At 49.8% G+C, this 24,132-nt stretch overlaps 1 protein-coding gene across 2 annotated transcripts in view; it reads right to left on the reverse strand.

Moving 5' to 3' along the window:
* Positions 1-24,132, reverse strand: part of MARCHF4 (membrane associated ring-CH-type finger 4) — a 164,149-nt gene that overhangs the window by 9,124 nt on the left and 130,893 nt on the right. For both annotated transcript variants that reach the window (XM_050917123.1, XM_050917122.1), the window contains exon 3: positions 16,457-16,649. In XM_050917123.1, coding sequence (XP_050773080.1) covers positions 16,457-16,649 — 193 coding nt within the window. The remainder of the gene's footprint in view (positions 1-16,456; positions 16,650-24,132) is intronic.

Here is a 24,132-nt window from a genome sequence, read left to right on the forward strand (position 1 = left end):
CCAGGGGTGGCTTTGGCGCTGGGGGAAAGGTCTTGGCTGAGATCTAAACAAACAGTCGGCATCCAGAGCAGGGCTGGCCAAGGCCAAGGAAACCCAGCCATCCTGGGAGATGGGGCATTTCCTTCTGGGATTTCGTTCCAGAGAGATTCCAGAAAACACTTCATCCTCTGACCACATCAGCCTCCCTTCCTTGAATCTCTTCCCCTTCTGAATCAATTTCAAGCGCTTTCACCCTGATTTTCACAGCTCCTTGCAGCTCAGTCCTCACATACCTCTCTGCCCTCATCTCATCCAGCATCTCCTCTCACTACTTGTGCTCTTCCATAGATTATGTCCTAACTGCTCTCTTTGTCTTCTTCTCCCATGCCATATTCTGCATCTGGAACAGCTTCCAACTGTCCAGGAGGGAGATGCCCACCCTCTCCTCCTTTCAGTCTCTCCTTAAAACCTTTCGGGAAGCTCTTATGGTCCACTGATCTGCTCACCAGGGAACACTCTGTGTACCAGGAATCTTGTCAGGTGTACTGTGTTTGCCTGAGCTATAGGGTGAGCTCCATAGGGCAAGTTGGCTGGGTTTGTAAATCGCTGTGTTCTTAAGAGTGCTTTGTGAATAGTCATGAATCACTATTTCACAGTATGAAGAAGGCTGCTTCCCCGTGACTCACACAACAAGTGTCGGGGTGTGTGGTTCAGGATGGAGACGAATGGGTGAGCCTCTCAATGATACCCCAAAGCAGGGTCACCTTTTCAGATTAGGTGTTTATGGGGACTCTTCCTTTCTTGCAAAGCCTTTGGGTTCCAATATGGCTCCTCCACAAAGGCTCAGACAACACAGTGAAGGCATGGTTCCCCACACTGGCAGCTGCTGTCTCTAAGCCGCATCCCCTCACTCCCTGCTTCCTGTGTCCATATGGTGGAACTCTGTGAGCAGCAGGTCCCTTCTAAGAAGCTATTACATCACAAGCAGAGAACATTACAGCCCCTACTGCCTATCCTTAGTTTCAGCTAGAGGCTAAATTCTGACAACTGAGAGATTAATCCAATGTGTCAAGATCTCAAAGGGTTGCAACACTTCCTCCTCCACAAAGAGAAAAATCATTACAAAGTGTGTGTGTGTATCCTTTAGTTTGCAGGATGCTACCGAGGCAAGGGACACAGTTTCCAGGCAATGACAACATAATGGCTTGCAGTTGTCTAGTGCCTTCCAAATTGATACATAAACTACACATCCTGGGAACGCTTTACCCGCCACTGAGCTGCAGCAGCAATTAGCAGCAACCTACACAGATGTTTGGGATGGGAAACAAAGAACATTTTATCCAACTGAACCTGAAAGAGGAATTGAGAAGGCAGATTGGAATCACCCACCTTGGAATTTGTACAGGATGCTGGGGCTAGCAGCTGCTCGCGTGAGAGGTGCCAGGGGAGCGTTCTTGCCCATAAGCAGTCAGACGCATGGTGTGACAGCTCATTTGAAAGGTGGAACATCAGCCGCGTGGCACCCCTTAACACTACACTGGGGCAGCGGTTCAGGGCTGACTTGGAAGAAGGAGCTGAATCACTTCCACCGCTTCCTGGAGCAAAAGTGTGTGTTGCTAAGGGAGGTGTCTCTCCACCAAGTTTTGACTGGGCCCAACCCAGCTATGCTCGGGAGATCACAGTAACCCAGCATGGTTTGTCTGCAAGCAACAGAGCCAGCTCTCTGCAGGATGCCACACCTGGCAGGGGAGCTTTAATGGACACACAGCAGCATGCACAATGACTATTGGGATCCCCCCCACACACACATACACGGAGTTGGGAGTCCAGTTCTTCAGCCTCTACCCACCTGAGCTACAAGCCAGGGCCTATCCTTGCCCTGACCAGAGCACGATTCTCACAACTGTTTTACTCCCTGCTGCTGGCTGGAAGTTAACACCCCCACCCCAATAAATAAAGCCTGTCACAATAAAGCTGCAGATTAAAGGGCAGTGTGTAGCAATACAGGCAGCAATAAACGAGATCCTTCTCGTACCAAAATGAGAAAACACTCAGGCAGAATGACTTTATTTTCACAATCTTGCAGATTTCCTCCCTCTGCCCCTGCCCCATAACCTGCAGCACTCTCTATTCTACCCACAGCCTCCGCCGCTGTGAAATCACTGGAATCGTAGCTCATGCATTAGTGGGCAGCACTGGAGGGCACAGACGAGCGTGCGTGTCGCACTCCCTGTCGGTACCTGACCTGGCCCGTGGAAGTGAATGATCCAACCAACGGACCAAATTCAGTGATGAATCCTGGTCAAGTACCACTTGGGGCATGTTGTGCATGCGCTAAGAAGAAGAGGTGGGGAGAACGGAGCCCAGATCCTTCGGCTGCAGTTAGACCAGTTTGAAGAGAACTGCACAGAATGTAGCACCTCCCTCTACATTACTCAGTGCCCTGTTCTTTGGCTAGGAAAGCGTCTCTTGATCCAGCAAGCAATGACGACTCCCTTCTCCATACAGGCAGCATTCCCTGAGTTTCATTACCAAGTTCATAGAATTGTAGGATTAGAAGGGACCTCAAGAGGTCGTCTAGTCCGGCCCCCTGTGCTGAGGCAGGGCTAAATAAACCATCCTAGACCATCCCTGACTGGTGTTAGTCCTGCAAGTTCTTAAAAACTTCCAATGACAGGGAGTCCACCACCTCCCTAGGAAGCCTGTTCCAGAACCTAACTATTCTTAGAGGCACAAAGCTTTCCCTAATATCTAACCTAAATCTCCCTTGCTGCAGATTCAAGCTGATGATTTCTTGTCCCAGCTTCAGTGGACAAGGAGAACAATTGATTACCATCAGCCCTTAACATATTTGAAGACTGTTGTCAGGGTCCCTCTTAGACTTCTTTCCTCAAGACTAAATGTAACACTGCCAGATCCGAGTCGTCAGCAGGCAGGATTGAACCGGGGACCTCAACGCATGAGCCAAAAGCCAACTGGCTCTTAGCTAAGGCTGTAGAGCAGGCCTATTTTTTCTTTCCCTCTTGGTTCCACTACATGGGACAGAATACCACACTCAGAAGGTGTGTGGGTTACATAAACATGCCCAGGTTTTCAACCTTTCCTCATAGGTCAGGTATTTTTTAACCTTTTGCCATTTTTTATTTGCGCTCCTCTGGACTGTCTCCAATTTGTCCACATCTTTCCTAAAATGTGATTCCCAGTTTTGGACACCATACTCCAGGGTTGAGTAAAATGCCTTACATTCAACACTCCTGTTAATACACTCCGGTTCTCAATGAACTGCCTGAGGGTGGTAGCATTTCTCATTCCAAAAGGGTGCCATGCTGGCCGTATATCGGATGCAGGAGCCCTGGCATTTCTAATTCAATCAGGTGGCTTCTCTTCCTGTGTCCTGCAAACACCACAAGCCACATGCCTCTGCCTTTAGGAGAGGACGTAGGCTGCTGGTGGCGCCAATGTGGTCGCTGCAGAAAGATGACTGATGCCTTCATGGGCAATTTCCAGCTGAGATGAGTTTAGCAAATCTGGACCCGTTCCCACGAATCCCTCAGCAGCCAGTTGTACTCCTGCCTACAGACTCTGCGGATCCTGGTTTGAATGCTGGCCTTACTAATTGCTAGAACCCACCTGTGCCAGATCCCCACAGCAGATGAGGGACTCACTAATAGTGTCCAAAGGATGACTAGGTCCCGTCTAGGGATCTATGGATAGGTTTACACTATGTGTGTGGGGGGTCAACCTAAGATATACAACTTCAGCTACACAAATAGTGTAGCTGAAGTCGCCGTATCTTAGGTCGATTTGCCTGGCCGTGAGGATGGTGGCGAGTCGACCACTGCTACTCTCCTGTTGACTCTGCTTCCACCTCTCACCACAGTGGAGTTCTGGAGTTGATGGCAGAGCAATCAGGGATCAATTTTATCACATCTGCACTAGTTGCAATAAATCGATCCCCAACAGATCGATCACTACCCACCGATCCAGCAGGTAGTGTAGACGTACCCTAAGATGAGGCATGAGAGCTGAATAATTTGGCTCCTTTCTCTCCCCACTCTTGCCCGTGGTGCAGGCTGCTCTCCTAGCAGCAGCCCAGGTCCTCCGCGTTGCAGTTGGAGGTGTGGCCTGCTCTCAAGCTCTCCCATGCTACTTGGTCTTTGAGCATGGAGTGGATTTTTCCTGCCATGGCCATGCTATCCCTACCCTGGCCACTGCAGCTTTCTTCCACCCACACCCCCTTGACCACCTGGCAGGGATCAGGACCCAGCAGGAGTGGGAGACAGGACAGGACTCTCATGGAAGACAGGGCTCCTGGATGGAGTTAGGATGATCTGGTGTGTTCACCTAGCAGCACTGATCCACCTCCTTACCTCTACTCCTTACCAGGCCCCCCACAAAGACCAATTAAAACCACCTCAGGATTAACCAGAATTCTGTTCTGACGCAGCAGCTGACAGAAACCCAAACCATCAGCAGAAGACTCAGACACACCGACAAGCGCTGCAAGTTCAACTCAGAAAGCTTTGGACTGGACAAAGGGAAAACCTTTGCAACAGCAAGGACAACTGGGCAGGCAAGCAGCTGGGAGAAGCAGCCTGGCATAATGCAGGTGCTTGGAGTGGATGGTCTGAAGAATAGTTATGGCCTTACTATTTGCAGTATGGTATCTTTTATATTGAGAGTACAGGAGGTCCTCCCCAAGTGAGCTAAAGGGGAATCTCCATTTGCTATTAACAGTATAGGACCTATGAGACACAGATGAGCATTTCTGATTCTAACCCTAGAGGGCAGCGGGGCACAGTCCCACCAGGCACTTTATTCCAGTGCAGTATTTGGTGGAAGGGCAGCAACACAGGACCATTCTCTAATCCCCTCTAAAGCACAGCGTAGGCCAGTGGGATGTTTTCAGAGACATTATTTATTTCCCCCTCATTAAATACTAATAAACGGATTCATTGGAGCAAAGAACACCACATGTTATTTGCAATCAACAGACCTATGGGGTCCTTTTGCACAGAGGCACTGTATGGAGAGGAATGTTATCAAGATTCTTGAACATAATGTATAGAAAGGTGAATTCTTTTGAATAAAATAGATGGGCATTCTGAATTTATTAGTACTGATGGGCCCAACCCCAAACTCAACATAGAGAGTTCAGAAGTGGATCCAAACTTGATAGTTCAGACCCATCTCAGTTGACGGGCTCTGTACGTGCCCTGTGAAGAGCTGCCAAACTGCTAACAATCAAATTCACATGCGTGTTCTGTAGCTGCAGAAACACCTGCTGGGGAATACACAGCAGCTTCTCCGCTCCAGTCCCTGACTGAACAATCGATATGGCATTAGATGAAAACAGTCCCATCCCTTCAGAAGCAGCAGGGCTGCATTCCTCAGTACTGAAGTGCCTCGTATGTTCCTGGTTGCCTGCCACACAGCCAGTCAGTGTGAGCATACGACTGTGCCCACTCGGCCTCCTGAGCTGTACAGCAACATACAGAGGGCAAATGAGTGGTTTTTAAAGGGAGACAGGGCCCAACAGCTTAGGACCAGGAGACCTGACCTGGCAGGTGGTTGCTCCGGTTTTTCTACCCACCCCAGAAAGGATTGTGCAGGTGTCCCTGATGGACATCATGACTGGACACAACACAAAACAGGGATCGTGGCCTCTGCCACAGCACAAGCAAAGACTCCAATTTTTCGTCTTTATTACAGCTGCCTGGTCTGTTGACAGGGTCTGGACCTAGTGTCTGTGACTATAAAGGGGGTGCTAGCCCCAGTCAGCCGTTAAACAGGATACGCATTGAAGCTGGGGGTGGGTGGATGGCTTGGCCCTAATGTGTTTGTGTCAGGGCTGTGGAAGGAAATCAGAAAAAGGTGGTGGTGAATTGCTCAGAAGGTCAAGAACTCATACACAGGACACCCACCTCCCTTCAAGCTCCATTCCCATGCAGCCCAACGCTTCCTCCAGTCATGCCCTTCCTCCCAACAAGGGTCCTGGTGGATTACTCCAGCAGTATTCTCCCACAGCACGAGGAAAAGATGGCCGAGGTGGAGGTTCCTCATTAAAAACCCCCGAACACTCAGCGTCCCCCATCTCCCTTGAGAGGGAGCCTGGATGGGGAAGCTGCAGGAGTGCTGTCCCACTTCTCCATAGTTGTGTTTTCCAGACACAAAAACCCAAGCATGTACGTCTCACTTTAGAGAACTTATTTCACATTAAGGAAAGCAACAAACAGAGAAAGAACTACTGTAACATTTCTGGGAGAGGGAGAGCACCGTGTGTGCACCTCGCTCCAAAATTCTGCAGCTGAATTGAAACACAAGCTGATACCTGCTTCACAGCTGCCTATGCAATGGATGGAGAAATGTCTCACCACTTAACGGTGATCTACACACCAACATCTCCTTGCAGTTATATATCCTTGTCCCATACACGCACAACCTGAATGCCAGGGTTGAGCATCCTTAGCCTAGCAGAGCCTATTTTCTCTCCCTGCCTGACAGCTTTATTTTGGACCTGTCATTTGGGAGATCCATCATGGGCAATAGGCTGCAATTTCCAAAGGGGCCTAAGAGAAGTTGATGCCCAACTGCCATTGAGTATCCCAGCCTCATTACCTCTCCCTCCCCCAAAAGCACTGGTATGCCATGGGGGACAATGGACATGTTTGGCACCTCCCCTTAAATTATTTCCACGGGCCGTACTGCCATAGTGACTCTTTCCAGCTTTGTTCCTGGAGGTACTTGTGTCCTATGCATGCAATATACAGGAGCTTTCCACCTCCATCTAACCAGGCCATCAGCAGGGACAGGCCACCAGGCTCACCACACACAAAAAGGCTATTCCAGCCCTGCACTTCCATAGGCAGTACATTGCAGCATGTGCAGTTAAAATGAAACCACCTTAGCCTTGACAGGAAACCTTGAATTGTGATGGTCTCAAGGAAACTCCATTAATTACTGTTCCCATCGCACCCTGAAAAATCAGACGCTGTGGATCAGGTTTAATTGGCTATTGATTTCTTCTCTTATTACCTACAGTTGTGCAGAGAGGCCATCGGATGGACTGGATGCCTCCGATTATTCTCTCTGGCAGCTGGGATTAAAAGCAGCGGGTGCACACTTCCTGGTATGTGATGGATTGCCGCAGCGTGCCAACAAAAATTGTTGGCAGGATGAATGGCCGTGCTTTGCTCATCTCTAGTGCTGCTGAGTTGCAGAGCAGCTGTTGGTGCGAAGGCAAATACTCTCAGGGACCGAGGGCCAAGCGAAGGGGTGAAGCTTCTAAGAATGTGAGGATTTAGTGCTTATAAAAGTGAGGGGCTGACAGCAACGAGGCAGAGAGAAGGTCGCTGAAGAGCACTTCTAGTCCAGAGCCCATGCATGGCTCTGCCAGCCCCTTCAGTCCTAACCTACACAACCTTGGCTACTCTAGTCAGATCGTACGCCAGGCTGCTTAACCAACCCAACCCCCTGCAAGTATGCTAATTAAATGGAAGCCAAGGACAAGGCATGAGCTGCTCATCAGCCGCCCCGAATACCACTCCCCTCTTGAGCTGCTCAGGTGATTTTCTTCCCCAGCCTGGGTTGCTTTCTCATTAGCTGGCGACACTCTTTGTTTTTTAACAGGAGATTATGGCCAGGCCTCCTGAACCCACATGCCACTTTAATCCACAAACACTGACTTTCCCTAATTGCGCCTTGACAGGGAGGCAGATGACCCCTCCTGAATTGCCATTTAATTAATGGTCAGGTGCCTCTCAGGATGTGTGGATGAGTTCCAAGCTGCCACTCACCCTCCTCATCAGCTTGAGACCCAAGGAGACTCACTCCGGCTATTTTTATATGATTATATCCCTATCTATATCTATCTGTATGCACCCATGATAATCCCTCTCCACCTCTGCTCTCCAGAACTCCCACTCCTCCTTTCGCTGCCTCCAGGTGTGCAAAGCACCCCAGGAACTGACTGCATTCCCCTTGCAATCAGGTCTCAGCCACTTATCTCTCTCTCTCACTTGTTAAAGTGAAGTTTATTGGATAAGAATGTGATGGGAGCCCTGTGTCTTTTGGGGAAATATGGAGTCAAGGAGGTGACAATCAGCCATGTCCCGAGGTAGACGCAGGGACACACTCTGCTTCTTGCAGGGTCTCTTAACAGGGAGAGGCAAGAATTTATCCCTTATGCCACAGAAGCCAAATGCACAGTTCTCCAGCTAAGCAGGTTGGGGTAGGATTAGTACTTGGATGGGAGATCACCAAGGCAAAAACGCAGGTAAAAGGTGGATGGGGCTTCAGTAGGTGGCACTCTTCTTTCGAAGGTTATACCAATCAATAGTCTTGTCTGATGCTCGGAGCTACAAGTCCAGCCCATTTGTGTTACCTAAAGATCAGTAGGGGCGTGGTCTTCTCCTGTCCTGGCCTCACTCCAACTCAGGAGAGGACATCTGCTGACTTGAGAGTCCCCCAGATGTTCAGCTGGATGAGACACTCTTCACCTGCTGTCAAACACTTGTGTTCCTGGTGAAGAGCAGAGATAGGTTACTCCATATGTGGCTGCATTTCAGTGGTGGGTGAAGGGATCCCTAACTGGTGTGTGGCAAGGTGAAGCTACGTGCATTTCTGATCTGCGGATGAAAGGTTCTAGAGAGGCGCAGGAAATTGGAATCCATTACTGTATTGCAAATACAACACCACACCCCTGGGTGGGGTGAGGGCAGCAATGATTGAACCTGGCATCTCAACACACGAGCATCTGCTGCTTGAGCTAACAAACTCAGTCACCCATGCCTATAGCAGGTTGTTCTACCTCGGTGTGCCCCACTCCTGCCCAACCCAAAGGGGGACAATGCCCCACACTGAGTGGGCATGGCTTACACAAAGATTAGCCCTTCAAACTGGCTGGCCAACCTGCATGCACCAATCCCACATTTGCCCAGGGAGCTGAGGAAATTGCTCATGCAAGCGAAACAGACATTCTGAGCATTTGGCCCACCATCCCCAGTTCCATATTGTGAAGGCCATTGATCGTTATAACCTTCAAGAGAAGAGTGCCAGCTGCTGAAGCCCCTCCACCTCTTACCTGTGTAACCCTATAGCCACATAAATAGCTATGAAATCCTGCCTATGCACTGCCTTGTGTGCCACATGACTGGCCAGCCAAGGGTTTGGGGCTTAGTAGAGAGGAGACCAGACAGAGCTAAGGAGTCTGAATGACATGCCGACAGCATAGAATCATAGAAGATTAGGGTTTGAAAAAGACCTCATCTAGTCCAACCCCCTGCTCAAAGCAGGACCAACACCAACTAAATCATCCCAGCCAGGGCTTTGATAACCCTGATCTTAAAAACCTCTAAGGATGGAGAGTCCACCACCTCCCTAGGGAACCCATTCCAGTGCTTCACCACCCTCCTAGTGAAATAGTTTTTCCTAATAGCCAACCTAGACCTCCCCCACTGCAGCTTGAGACCCTTACTCCTTGTTCTGTCATCTGCCACCACTGCAAACAGCCGAGCTCCATCCTCTTTGGAACCCCCCTTCAGGTAGTTGAAGGCTGCTATCAAATGCCCCCTCACTCATCTCTTCTACAGACTAACAAGCCCAGTTCCCTCAGCCTCTCTTCGTAAGTCATGTGCCCCAGCCCTCTAATCATTTTTGTTGCCCTCCACTGGACTCTCTCCAATTCGTCCACATCCCTTCTGTAGAGGGGAGGCATTGAAGAGGTGCTCATCTGGCGTAGAAGAGTTGGCAGCATTCAGGTGCTGTGCAGACTGGTGCTGTATCCAGCTGTGGAACTCCACACACACACACATGAGAGAAGCCCTGTGGCCTACACAGCAAGAGCTCTGCAGCCATTACTGCCCTGTGGTGTTCCGGGCAGCGGCAGGCTGTTTGTACGTGGATGGACTGAGAACCTAGAACAGTTCTAAATTGGAGGCTGGGACGACACAGGTCTATGGCTTTTGAAGGAATCTATGGACAACACTGTACCGACACAAGAATCTGTAGGAACTGCTGGGGAATTTTGTTCCCAGAATTCTGCTGTATAATAAATATTTCATGTTTCAAAATGTAACCACTCTGTCACTGGGAAAATGCAGGAGGAGACCAAGAACAGTCGCCGTTTACGTAGGACCTACAGTGCAATGTTTTGCCAGCCAGCAGAGGGTGCATACATTAAAAATGCAGTGCACCGATACGCACTGCAGTTGCCAATGTGACCATTCATTGTCGTGCACAAAGGTGCTAATCAAGGATTGGGTCCCCTGGAAGCTAAGGTCCTGGCACACAACAAAAACAACCATCCCTACTCCGAAGAGCAGATGCTGTTCAGGTTCTTACTGTGCCCACCACGGTGCCATCTGAGCACCCACCTTGGAGACATGGTTGTTCATGCACTGGGAAGAAAATGGGGTGGGGGAGATCAGAAATTGCCCAGGGGTGATGGAGAAGCCATAAAATGCCAAAGGCAATGTGGTGTCCAGCTATTCCTATAGCCCTGGGCACTGCATTCATGCTCATGATGCAGGGAGCATTGTTATTCCTGATTTTGCAAAGGGGGAAACTGAGGCACAGAGCAGGGCAATAACAGGCTTAAAGTCACACAGGGAGTCTGGGGCAAAGGCAGGAACAGAACCCAGCTCTCTCGAGTCCCATTTTAGTGTCTGAGTCACAAGGTCATCCTTTCCCTGGAGGGGCAGAAGCCTGTGCATGAACTGGAGAGCCATACAAATGAGTGTATATATGTAAACAAGGCCAGGGTGCCCTGCAGGAATCACTGCCTAGGATTTCCCCTAGCCACACCTCTGTCCTGCCATGTGGACAGGGGCAAGGAGCAGCTCACTGCAGATTGCTCCGTTGAAGCTGTTTGTCCTCAGCAGCCCCTAGCGAGGCCATTGGAGTTGCACATGGGACAAGGAAACCCAGGAAGCCGCAAGCCCCAGCGGAGATCGCTAGCAGGCAGGCAGTGGGCATTCCATGGGAGATGTCAGCAGTGCTGGGTGAAGAAACTGGTGGGCCCTAGGCTTGACATGTGTTAGGATGGACAGGCTGGGTAGGCAGTAAAAAGCAGGACCCAGGAAGTCCGGATTATGCAGAAGCCTTGCTATGAGTCTGTGCGCTGAGCACCCATCTCAGTAGCATCACTTCTCTTAACAAAGAACTGGACAGTCACCGTGTGAGTCTGGGTCACCATTCCATTGACAGATAAGGACGCAGGTCGATGGCACTGGAGCAGGGAGTGCGTCTCACCTCACTTCCCTTCGAGAGCAGGACTGGGGCAGAAGCTAAACAGAGTGGGTCAAATTCTCATCCCAGCTAGACTGGGGCAACCTCATTGAAAACAACAGGGTTACAACAGAAAAGACTGTGGCTGGGTGCATTTACAGCGAGAGACACACAATTCTCAGCATAAGCCTCACTGGTCACTTGGTTCAGCTCAGGGGTGAAACATGGCCCAAGCTCATGTGGTAGAGGCCCATCCACTAAGCTCCAGAGGTCCCTGGTTCAATCCTGCCCAACGTCAGTCAGGGTCTGTCAACATTATAGTTGCACAGATTAACCATTGTTCTGCTGGAAATGAAAACCCATCACCCCAGGAATTTCTGTCACGGTCAAATTCCTGTACACCTGGCAGGCAAAAGGTTAAGGAATTAGCAGCAGCAAGCAGCAACTTTGAGGGGTGCTAGGAAGGCAAAGGCTGCTCTTCCACTGGATGCTATCGCCTAAAGCTGACAGCTTTGATTACAAGTGACATCAGCGGTGATGCAAAGGGGGACTCTCCACAAAAGGCGAGGAGACATCAAGCCCAAATACTTAAAAACAATCAAAACTTAAGTTCCCGGTTCATCAATGATCAGCTCGCTTTGTTCTCCACTGACCACAGGGAAATACTTATCTCCCATTCACAGATGAGCTAATCAGTTTCCCTCAGGTTTTCAGCCTTATCACAGCCAGGATAATCATGTTACCGACACCGACTGAGCTAGGGCTTTCCACTTCCATCAACAGCCAAGAAGGCGCACAAGCCAGATCCTCACAGAGGACCAGGGTTCCTCCTCCTTCTCCGACTCCCCAAACCAGGATGGGAGGACACCATGATCTGACACCATGCTCAGACGGTTGCTTTCTCTTGCATCCCACTTTGACACCTCCTTTTTTTTTTGTGATTCCCCTGATCTCCCTTGGGAAAGTGGAGAGCAACTCATGTGATGAGTTAAACTAGCTTCCATTCTCTGCCAGCACATGGCTGAAAAGGGTAATGAACAGAACGGGCCCAGGTTAATTGCTGGAGGAAATCCCATGACACCAATGGTGGGATGAGCCTGGCACTAGTTTTGGGCAAGTCTGTCAGGTTGGGATATGCCCTGGGAGGGCACTGCTGGCAGGAGGTGTGGGGGTCATACACACTGCCCAGGCACTGCTGGTGGGGGGATCATACATGCTGACTAAGCCCAGGCACAATGGGCTGTGTGCAGAGTACACGGACCGTAACTCCCTCACTGGCACAAGGTTTGTCTGACTCTTCTCCTTGACTTTTCAAAAGGGGCATTTTTATCTGCAGAACTCCCGTTAGCATCAGAGAGTGTTCTATCCAGGGCAGCCTTTCCACCCATCCCCAGGGAAAAATCGATTGATCCTGGAGAGGGAGGTTAGTCTTTGCCCTGCTCCTTCACACTCTCTGGCAGTTTCCATCGCGTTTGGACAATGACAAAGCAGAGACACTGATCATGCTCAAGACTGTTTGTCTCCAGTCCCCCAACCTGCATCTCTGTTATCTGACTGCCTGTGTGTACATCTGGGACACAGGAGCACGTTCCGAGCCAGACCGCAGTAACAGAGAGGCGTCGGCCTGGATCGTGCCTCCATCATACCATCTCCTGCTGCCACAAATATCAGGGCTGTGGCTCTGCAGGCACTAGAATGAGTCTTTAAGCTTCTCCACCTCAGGAAGTACCTTATGGGGAACAGGAGGTGAAGATCCTGGTATCTCCACTCTCTGAGCACTGAAAGACCATGAGACGTTCACAGTCATGTTATTTCAGACCCAGGAACAGATCCCCGAGGTGCAGATCTTGCCTTCATCATCAGCCTGAGCTGGGAGGGCCTAGCCCAGGGTACATGCACTATGTACAGAGGCCATGCTCTTGTTCTGTGCATCCCAGTGCACGTGGGACTTGCAGGGGGTGGAGAAGGTGGGACAGGTGAATCTGCTGCCATGCATGTCCCCCAGCCATTCCCTGCATTGAAACGGGGACAGGAGCAACCGCAGCTTTGAGGCCTGATGGTGGATAGCCATATGCTGCTGCAGCAGCCAGCTGAGCTGAATGGTCTCACTCAATAGTGAGAGGATATAGTATAGAAGGATTCTACTCACATCGGCTGGAGTGTGGCTTTTTTGGGCTCTGGGGCCCTGTTTAAAGCCCTAGCAGAAACAGACATAGCCCTTCGTGTGACTGCATAGGCCTCTCGCTTTAGCGCCGCTGAATGAAGCCACACTGACTTCACTGCCGTCCTGGAAAAGTGACTTTCGTGCTCCACTGTGTGAAGCCCTTTATCCCCGTGCCCCCAAACTGCCCTAACCCTGACCTCAAGGGACCAGCACCATGACTGAAGAGGGCAGTTCTAGGGCCCTGGCCCATTCAGACCTTAGAGTGCCAAACATGACAATTGCAATGGAATGTGTCCCTCTCTCTTCCCTCGTAGTGCTTTGCTGGGTATTTCCCTAGCATCAAGATGTCTCATTGGTACCACAGCTTCTGCTTCCCTGGAGCTGCCACCTAATTCTCTAACCTCTCCTGGCTCACACTCTGAACCAGCTATGTCCTATTTGCTGCTTGGCCTGATTCTGCCACCTCTTAGCCCCGTTGTTAATTTCTTACTACAGTATTTAAGTTCTTCTGAGCAAGCAATCTGGGACTCCTGTCACTCTCCACCTTGACCTCAGCTTCCTTCCCAAAGCCAGAAAGTCATGGCATTTGCACTCAGACTTTTGTCTTTCCTTGCAGATCCGCTTCGTTTGGCAGCTGCAGCTGTGCATCTTTGCCTGGATTCATTCTGACCTCAACCCCTCCTCTTTACCCCCTGGTTCATGCCTTCGTTGCTTCCCTTTTTGACTGCTGAAGGTCAGCCTCTTCTGGCCTTCATGAGTCCCATGGTCTGGAATCACTGAGCCATTCGGACTAAACTCTGACTCCAGGATGTAGGACCGTGTCATGGAACAGGGTGGGCCTGGTGCCAGGCCTTAGCCCCTTAAGGCAGGGTTGTGGGAATTTTAGTTGCCAGCATGTGTCTGAGAGGAGACTCGTGACAGACTTGGGAGTGGAGGAGACAGCTCTTGACTCAGTCTGGGAGAGACCTGGTATACCGACTGCCAGCAGGGTAACTGCCTGAGGGAGGGGCAGGGGCCCAGGTGCCACCGTGAGATTGGGAACAGCCAAGTGGACTATGGTGAGCCCAGGAACAAGACCAGCAGAAGATCTTCCTAGGGAGCACCGGGGAAAGACCATCAAGGATGGAGGTGAAAACTTTGCTGATTTCTATTAATAAGCCTGGCCCCAGAAAGGAAGATTTTCATGAGTGACCTGTTGTGCAGTGTTTGCTTGATCAAAGGAAGGGAAACTGAGGCACAGCAGCACATCCAGATGAAGGTACAGAGACTCTCTGATGCCATCTCCGCAGGCATCCACCTTGAAACTGCCTTCCTGGGATTAGCTACTGTGTAGAAAACTTGGTCTGTCCTCTCCTTGAGCTGATAACCACTCATTTTTTCGCCTTTCAGCCACTTGCTCTCCCGTTCCCAGGTGCTTCACTTCCAGGCCTAGTCCCTCGCTGGCCCTTCCTTGCACTTTACCATTGGCTGGGTCACTTTCCATTATGCTGCTCAGTCACCCTGTACCCCTCTCCCTTCACCTCATCTAGTTTCCCCTTAAAGCCACGTCCGTGTCTCTCTTGTGAATGTCTCTCTCTCTGTGTATGCTGTGCACTAATGCATCACACCATAGCAAAATTACATCAGGGATCAGGGCCATCCCCGGACATAGCAACCGGGCATAGCGCTTGCCTGTTAGTTGCATGCAGAGGTGAAAGTAAGCAGGTACGCCCCAGGACGGTGTACCGGCAAGAGCCGGTGTGCCGTACCTGGGGGGCCGGCTTCCCCAGGTGGCAATTTAAAGGGCCTGGGGCTCCCAGCAGCGGCAGCCAGGGGTTCCAGCAGTGGTTTAAAGGGCCCGGGGCAGTAGCAGTGGCTGAGCCCTGGTCCCTTTAAACCGCTGCCAGAGCCCCCGGCTGCCGCTGCTACCCCGGCAGGGGAAGGGAAGGTGCTTACTGGTACAGGGCAGCTGTGTGGAGTCATGGTGAACCCTCCACCTGCCTGCAGTGTTGAGGGCCTGCCAAAAACAGCCCCCGCAGCCTGTGTCCCTGCCCCCTGGCCCCTCTGTCCAGGGCAGGTGCAGGGTCCGCGGCTCCCCACAGCTGACTGCACAGCTTACCATGGCCCGGCTGCTGCTTTGAGGCCCTCCCCTCGGCCGGAGCTGGGTCAGGGAAAGCCACACAAGCAGCTATGGTGAGCCGGTGCGGAGTTGCGGACCCTATACCTCTACCTGCCCTTGGCTAGGCAGGAAGCCTGGGGGATAGGGACACGGGACGGGGGCTGCTCTCAGCCCCCCTGCACCATGGGCAGAGGGTGGGTCTGCGTGGCTCCCACAACTGCTCGGGCTCCCCGGTTGGGCTCCACGCTGGCCTGGCTGGGGAGGTGGGGCCTTGGGAGGGGAAGAGGAGGGGCAGGGGGCAGGGTCCGGCCCATTCACTTTCAAGAAGTGGGAGGGCTATGCCCCCTCCCCCCCATCCTGCCCAGTTCTGATGCCTCTGAGCCAGATTGCAGTGGGGAGCCCCAGACCCTCCACCTGCCCTGGGTAGCATATCCAGGGCAGATAAAGGGTCTGGGACTCCCCACAGCAGCTCCCCAAGCTCTGGCTTCCCGCCTGGCCAGGGGGGTGAAGCCTCATGGCGAAGAGGAGCAGCAGGAGGTGGGGATCCTGCATGTGCCCCACTTTTACCTTTTGAAAAAGTGTTCACCACAGTTCTGGGGGTGAAAAGAAAGTGTTTCCTCTACCTCGTGCTCAGTGATAACACATGTTTCTCAGTCAGCCCAATGCTCTCAGATTCCTTACGCAGCTGAAAAATAAGTGCCCTGTTACTGTGTAAGCAGCTGCATTTTACAGCCTTCGACCCTCACTGCATTTGCCCATGGGACATTCCAGATCCCACACCATCCCAGAAATGGAAAATACCTCAAGGTTGATGAGATCTTCAGAACCGGGTTATTTCTGTAAAGAGGGTGCAGTAAATGGCCAAGGGGGCTGTATCCAAACAGATCTGTATAGCAGCCAGGCCCATTCTCCGCGTGCCATCTCCTGCTCCTTCCCGTGGAGGGAGCCAGCGGGCTGCATCCCCTTGCCTGCGAAATTCATTCACCCACCTATACAGACAATGTCCATGAAGCCATACATTCCATAGCAGATCTGGAAGAGCAGGTCCTGGCGCTGCCATTTGGCGGAAGGACTGAAGGTCGACCAGATGAGCCACGAGATACTGGCGATGAGGAAGAGGGAACCCAAGATGGCTGCTGCGATCTGAACTTTCTCAATGACTGTCAGAGAGATGGCCTGCCACTGCAAGGGGAGGAAGGGATGGGAGGAAGGGGAAACAACATTCAGGGACAAAGAGAGAGGGAAGGAGGGGGAAAAGACAGGAGATTAGTTCTGCGGTGAATACCAGCATTGAAACACTCACACGGTGGCTTCCCAGCCCAAAGTGCTTTTCAACTCAACGAACACTACACATGGATCACTTCCCCCACCACTGACATGCAGCCACCGCTGGGATGGAGCACAGCAGCTGTTTACAAGAGCACAACCATGTTCCGCATTTTGGATCTGAAAGCGAAGAAGACTCCTGTATCCAACTGACACTGCAAAGGGAACCTAGAGATGCAGAAGACAAATACCCGAGATGGACTTTGGCCAGATGCTGAGGGTAACTAATAGCCCCTGCTCTCATGTCAAGTACAGTGGTATGATGATTTGGGGGAATCTGTATGCACAATTTATGAATTCTGGTTGATATTATCAAGCTGTTACTATGAAGTTTGCTGTATCATGGAATGTATAAAATATAGGCTCCACCATGGGCTGAGATGGCTTGTTGCATGCACCCACTGGAATGGGGACAATGGAGCATAGTTAACCTTAATGACTGTACTGTGACCACACCATGGGTATGCGAAGGAGGGTGGCTGAAGCTAAGAGAACTAGTTTCCCCCAGCCCCTCAACAGCCAGCTGGAGGTTGGAGAGTGGAAAATTGCCAGCATCCGAACAAAGGAACCAGGTGTTGTTGGTGGGATATATCAATGCGAGAGACTCATGAGCCAAACAGGAAGTTTTGGGCAGGAGAGAGGAAGCGACGAGTATACTTTTGTAGTAGAGAGGCCCTGTTTAACTGTGAGGTCAGAAAATGACAGCTGGGGTGGAGAGGGATCCATGCTTCAGAAGAGACGTCCTGAAGCTGCAGAGGAAGGTTCCTGAGCACCCCAGAGGGCTCTCCCCTGGCCCAAAGATCTATCCACAAGGGTGAGGAAACAGGCAGAGAAATGCATAAAGGCATGGCTATTATTTTGTCTAGCACTGTATCTCTCTCGTGCTGTTATGTAAAGAGCAATGGTGTTTTAAAACACTGTGCAAAGTCTGTGCGTTGTGTGTTACATGTATCACACGCCCTTGAGAAGTTACCCTGTGGACCCGGAATACCCGCATGGCTGGAATTCTGGGGAAGAGTTTATCTAAGTTACACTGAATTCTGAGGCATCAGCAACGGTCTCAGGGGCTACGTAGTTGACTGGCAGAGGTCTCAGCTCCCAGGAAGGGGTGCTAGACAGAGGAACGGCATCCCAAGAGTGTGCCTAGAGACCCCAAGGTAGGGGGAGTGCATGGACTCTGTTCAGCCTCTGGAGGCTGAAAGCACACCCCACATTTGGAGCCCCTCAGAGTAGTCTGGTGAATGTCTTAGAGGGGGCACTTGACTTGATCTGTAACAAGTGGGACATTAACGACTCCATGCCTTAGGATCTCCAGTTCATACATCATCCAGAAGCAGGAACTCTGGAGGCAGGGCGTCCCTGTCACCATGTTGGGGTGTTGGTGCTGTACTGACTCTGGAGAGCATGCTGCCAAAGGCATCACCAGCACCGATTCTTGTAGTACTTACCTATTTCTTGGAGGCCTCCCATCCAAGCAGCTCAGTGCTACTTCACTTGTGAAATCTGACAGGATCACAGTGGAAGGTGAGGTCTTGCTGTAGGCTATGCATGCCTCACAAAACACGTTACAAATAATACACGGTGAGGTTCCCTTTTCATCAGGGGTCTGAAACATTTGTGCTGCATTAGAAGGTGAACAGCAGAGCTTCTTCTAACGCACCCCCCCCATCTGTATGTATTGTGTGAAGCAATTTGACATAGAATTGGAAGGTTATCTAGTCCAGTCCCCTGCACTCATGGCAGGACTAAGTATTACCTGGCCTATCCCTGACAGGTGTTTGTCCAACCTGCTCTTAAAAATCCCCAATGATGGAGATTCCACAACCTCCCTAGGCAATTTATTCCAGTGCTTAACCAGCCTGACAATTAGAAAGTTTTTCTTAATGTCCAACCTAAACCTCCCTTGCTGCAATTTAAGCCCATTGCTTCTTGTCGTATCCTCAGAGGTTAAGAAAAAACATTTTTCTTCCTGCTCCTTGTAACAACCTTTTACATACTTGAAAACTGTTATCACATCCCCTCTCAGTCTTCTCTTTTCCAGACTACACAAACCCATTTTTGTCAATCTTCCCTCACAGGCCATGTTTTCTAGACCTTTAATCATTTTTGTTGCTCTTCTCTGGACTCTCTCCAATTTGTCCACATCCTTCCTGAAATGTGGCATCCAGAACTGGACACAATACTCCACTTGAGGCCTAATCAGTGTGAAGTAGAATGGAAGAATTACTTCTCGTGTCTTGCTTACAACACTCCTGCTAATACATCCCAGAACGATGTTTGCTTTTTTTGTAACAGTGTTACACCATTGACTCATATTTAGCTGTGGTCCATTATGACCCCCAGATCCCTTTCCGCAGTACTTTTTCCTAGGCAATCATTGCCCATTTCATATGTGTGCAACTAACTCTTCCTTCCTAAGTGGAATACTTTGCATTTGCCGTTATTGAATTTCATCCTATTTACTTCAAACCATTTCTCCAGTTTGTCCAGATCATTTTGAATTATAATCCTATCCTCCAAAGCACTTGCAACTCCTCCCAGCTTGGTATCACCTGCAAACTTTATAAATGTACTCTCTATGCCATTGTCTAAATCATTGATAAAGATATTGAACAGAACCAGAAGTAGAACCAGTCCCTGCGGGACCCCACTCATTATGCCCTTCAAGCATGACTGTGAACCACTGATAACTACTGTCTGGGAAAGGTTCTCCAACCAGTTTTGCACCCACCTTATAGTAGCTCCATCTAGGTTGTATTTCCCTAGTTTGTTTATGAGAAGGTCATCCAAAACAGTATCAAAAACTTTACTAAAGTCAAGAAATACGTCTGCCGCTTCCTCCCATACACAAGGCTTGTTACCCTGCCAAAGAAAGCTATCAGGTTGGTTTGACATGATTTGACAAATCCATGCCAACTGTTACTTACCACCTTATTATATTCTAGATGTTTGCAAATTGATTGCTTAATTATTTGCTCCATTGTCTTTCCGGACACAGAAGTTAAGCTGACTGGTATGTAATTCTCTGGGTTGTCCTTACTTCATTTTTTATAGAGGGGCACTATATTTGCACTTCTCCATTCCTCTGGAATCTCGTCTTCCATGACTTTTCAAAAATAATCGTTAGTGGCTCAAATATCTCCTAGGTCAGCTCCTTGAGTATTCTAGGATGCATTTCATCAGGCCCTGGTGACTGGAAGACATCTAGTTTGTCCAAGTAATTTTTAACTTGTTCTTTCCCTATTTTAGCCTCTTCTGTTCCTATCTCATTCACACTGGCATTCACTACGTTAAACATCCAGTCACCACCAACCTTCTTGGTGAAAACCAAAACAAAAATGTAATTAAGCACCTCTGCCATTTCCACATTTTCTGTTATTGTCTTTCCCCCCTCACTGAGTAATGGGCCTACCCTGTCCTTGGTCTTCCTCTTGCTTCTAACGTATTTGTAGAATGTTTTCATGTTACCCTTTAGGTCTCTAACTAGTTTGATCTCGTTTTGTGCCTTGGCCTTTCTAATTTTGTCCCTACATACTTGTGTTATTTGTTTATATTCATTCTTTGTAATTTGAGCTAGTTTCCACTTTTTGTTGGACTCTTTTTTGATTTTTAGATCATTAAGCCAGGGGAGTCTCTTGCCATACTGCCTATCTTTCCTATGCAGTGGAATTGTTTGCTCTTGTGACCTTAATAATGTGCCCTTAAAACTGCCAACTGTCTTCTGTTATTTTTCCTCTTAGACTTGCTTCCCATGGGACCTTACCTACCAACTCCCTGAGTTTGCTGAAGTCTGCCATCTTGAAATCCATTGTCTTTATTTTGCTGTTCTCCCTCCTACCATTCCTTAGAATCATGAACTCTATCATTTCGTGATCACTTTCGCCCAAGCTGCCTTCCACTTTCAAATTCTCAACCTATTTGAGTCCCTCTCTATTTGTCAAAATCAAATCTAGAACAGCCTCTCCTCTAGTAGCTTTCTCCATCTTCTGAAATAAAAAATTGTCTCCAATACATTCCAAGAACTTGTTAGATAACCTGTGCCCTGCTGTCTTATTTCCCCAACAGAAGTCTGGGTGGTTGAAGTGCTCCATCACCACCAAGTCCTGTGCTTTGGATGATTTTGTTCGCTGTTTGTCCTCATCCACCTCTTCATCCTGGTTTGGTGCTCTGTAGTAAACTACTACCATGACATCACCCTTGTTTTTTACCCCTTTTATCCTTACCCAGAAACTTTCAACAAAGTCTCTTATTTCCATTTCAACCTCAGTCCAAGCGTATGCATTTTTAATATAAGGCAACACCTCCTCCTTTTTTCCCTGCCTATCCTTCCTGAGCAAGCAGTACTCCTCTATACAAATATTCCACTCATGTCTATTATCCCACCAAGTCTCTGTGATTCCAACTATTTTACAGTTGTGTTTATTTACTAGCATTTCGAGTTCTTCCTGCTTATTCCCCATACTTCTCACATTAGTATACAGACATCTAAGATACTGATTTGATTCTCTCCCCGCTGCCATTGTCTTGTCTCTCCTTTATCTCTGCTATAATAGCCCATGCTCCCCTCAGATTCCAAACCTTCTCCCAGGTCTCCATGTTCTCAACTTACCTGTGGGCTTTGGTCACCTGCCCCCTTCGAACCTAGTTTAAAGCCCTCCTCACTAGGTTAGCCAGTCTGTATCCAAATATGCTCTTCCCCTTCCTCGATAGGCTGACCCCATCTCTGCTTAGCAGTCCTTCTTCCTGGAACAGCACCCCATGGTCAAGGAAGACAAAGCCCTCGTGGTGACACCATCCTTGCAGCCAGGCATTCATCTCCAGGATGCATCTGTCTCTGCCTGGGCCCCTACCCTTCACCGGAAAGATTGAAAAGAACACCACCTGCACTCCAAACTCCTTCACCCTTACTCCCAGAGCCCTGTAGTCACTTCTGATCTGCTGAGGGTCATACCTCGCAGTATCAGTAGTGCCACATGGATGAGTAGCAGGGGGTAGTAGTCAGAAGGCCGGATGATCCTTGACAATCCCTCTGTAACGTTTCAGATACAGGCCCCTGGCAGGCAGCATAACTCCCAGGATGCCACGTCTAGGTGACAGATGGGTGCCTCCATCCCCTTTAGAAGAAAGTCACCAACCACTACTACCCTACGTTTCCTCCTGAGAGCGGTGGCTGTGGGCCTCCCAGCCTTGGGGTACATGGCTTTTCCTCCTCCTAGGAGAAGAATACTAGATGCCACATTACAAATATCGCTAGGGCCATATTCTGATGCAAGACACCGCTGTAAATCCACATTAGAGCCACTGACTTCAATGGAGCTACTAGAATTTACACTGGTGTAGCTCACAGCAGCATCCTACTGCTCCAGCGTAAGATCGAATGTTGAAATTGCCAGCTGCTTCCTTGAGTTATCTAATGAGACTCGAGGTCAGGGTCCCAGGGGAGGCTATCACACACACACTAAATAGGCTGCAGAGATGTATTCTCTACTCCCTGCTCTGAGGTAGACAGGCTAGATTGAGGCCTGAGATACAGGTCCATGAAAGGTCAGTGGAATTTGCAGTGGCGTAAGTGAGTGTAGAGTTCTGTTATAAAGGAAATGGAGCAGCCCGAATTCAGTGCTTGGCAGGAAGGATGGGACTGATAGATGTCTGATCTTTTAAGAATTAGTGCACCTGAATGAGGCTGTATTGACAATGCTGGAGAGTTAAAGGTATCTGCGGAACAGAGACCAGCACCACAGGGCCACCTTCCCCCATCCAGGGCCACATGCCAACCAACGCCATCTCTAGCTATCTCCAAGGGGGAGAGGGGCGATGGGTCATCCTGGCCCATTTAATGCTGGGCTTCTCTGCTGAGTCAGCTGTGAGGATTTTTCTGCTGGGGACACCTGCCCACTGGGCATTGCATTGAGATCTACCAACTCACTTCACATATGCCAGTAAATGGTAATTGCTTTTGGTCACTGATGGCTCTGGGCTGAATTTGCACCCATGACCTAGAAGTGAAGTTATGTTCCATTACCAGCCCCCTAAGCCAGGTGCGCTCCCTGCAAAAGAATGTCTTTTAAATGTCAGTTGTCCAGAGGCTAAAAACAGCTCACGCCAAAATCCAGATCACTCAGTCGAGAGACAGACTGGATGGCTCTGGAGGCTAGAATGTCTCTCCCTCTGCTACCAGAGGTCAGTGGTTCGCCTCTGGCACTGAGATCCAGCAACCAAACTTTGCTGTCATCTCTTGGCTGTCTCGTGCTAACCAAAGTGAGTTGGATAGTGTCCAGGTGCGGCTCCAGGCATCAGCACACCAAGCGTGTGCTTGGGGCGGCAAGCCACTGGGGGTGCTCTGCCAGTCGCCACGAGAGCGGCAGGCAGGCTGCCTTCGGCGGCATGCCTACAGGAGGTCCGCCGAAGCCGCGGGACCAGCGGACCCTCCGCAGGCAAGCTGCCAAAGGCAGCCTGCCTGCCGTGCTTGAGGCAGCAAAATGCCTAGAGCCGCCCCTGATAGCGTCAGGTCATCAGGGCAAAGAGTCTCTATACAGAAGATAGAGCTTCCTTAAGGGCTGGTCCCAGGTTCGTGTCTTTGACCTTGCCTTCCCTAACCCAGAGCAGCATGTGCATTTAAAAACCCACCCAAAGTCCCAAACAATAACAGCCCTACCAAAACAAAACACACCAGTGAAAACACAGTTCTCCCACAGGAGAGAGGAGGAGAAAAAGAACCAATCACACGAAAGAGAGAGAGGTTAGTCACATCATTTAATGCTCGGTTGGAAGGTGTTCAGATACAAAGGTGATGAGGACAGGCTGAGGACTTCTAGATAATCATCAGCTATTCTCCTCCTCCACTCAACACTGCCTGGCTCCATTCCTACAGTAAAACCAATGGCTGTGCAGAATGAACTCACTTGTGATATGCTCCCTGCAGCTCAGGGTTACAGGTCAGCAGTGGGGAAACTTGTACGGCTGCTCTCTGTTGTGCGGCTAACAGGAATGCTTCCTTCTCCTGGGCTGTCTAGTTGGCACTGTTCACCAGCACTAAACTCATGCATGCAATTGTAAGAAAACAATTAAGTCAGAACTAGAACAACACCATGTCTGTAGTCTGTTTGGTGCCTAGATGATAACTCTTTCCATTCCACTAGGATCTCCTGAGGTATAACTTCCTGTTGAGTAAAGCTCTTCAGATGATCCCAGGAGCCATACCATTAAGAGCAGACGTATGAGCTCTGCTGAAACAGAAAGCATCACCCTTGCGAACTCCCAGTTCACTGTTTTTCACAGGATGCTGAGGCAAAATTATACAAGGGATGGCCAAAGTGCCACACTCATTGGAAAACACACT

The sequence above is a fragment of the Gopherus flavomarginatus genome, chromosome 10, assembly GCF_025201925.1.
Source record: "Gopherus flavomarginatus isolate rGopFla2 chromosome 10, rGopFla2.mat.asm, whole genome shotgun sequence".
Classification (NCBI taxonomy): domain Eukaryota; kingdom Metazoa; phylum Chordata; order Testudines; family Testudinidae; genus Gopherus; species Gopherus flavomarginatus.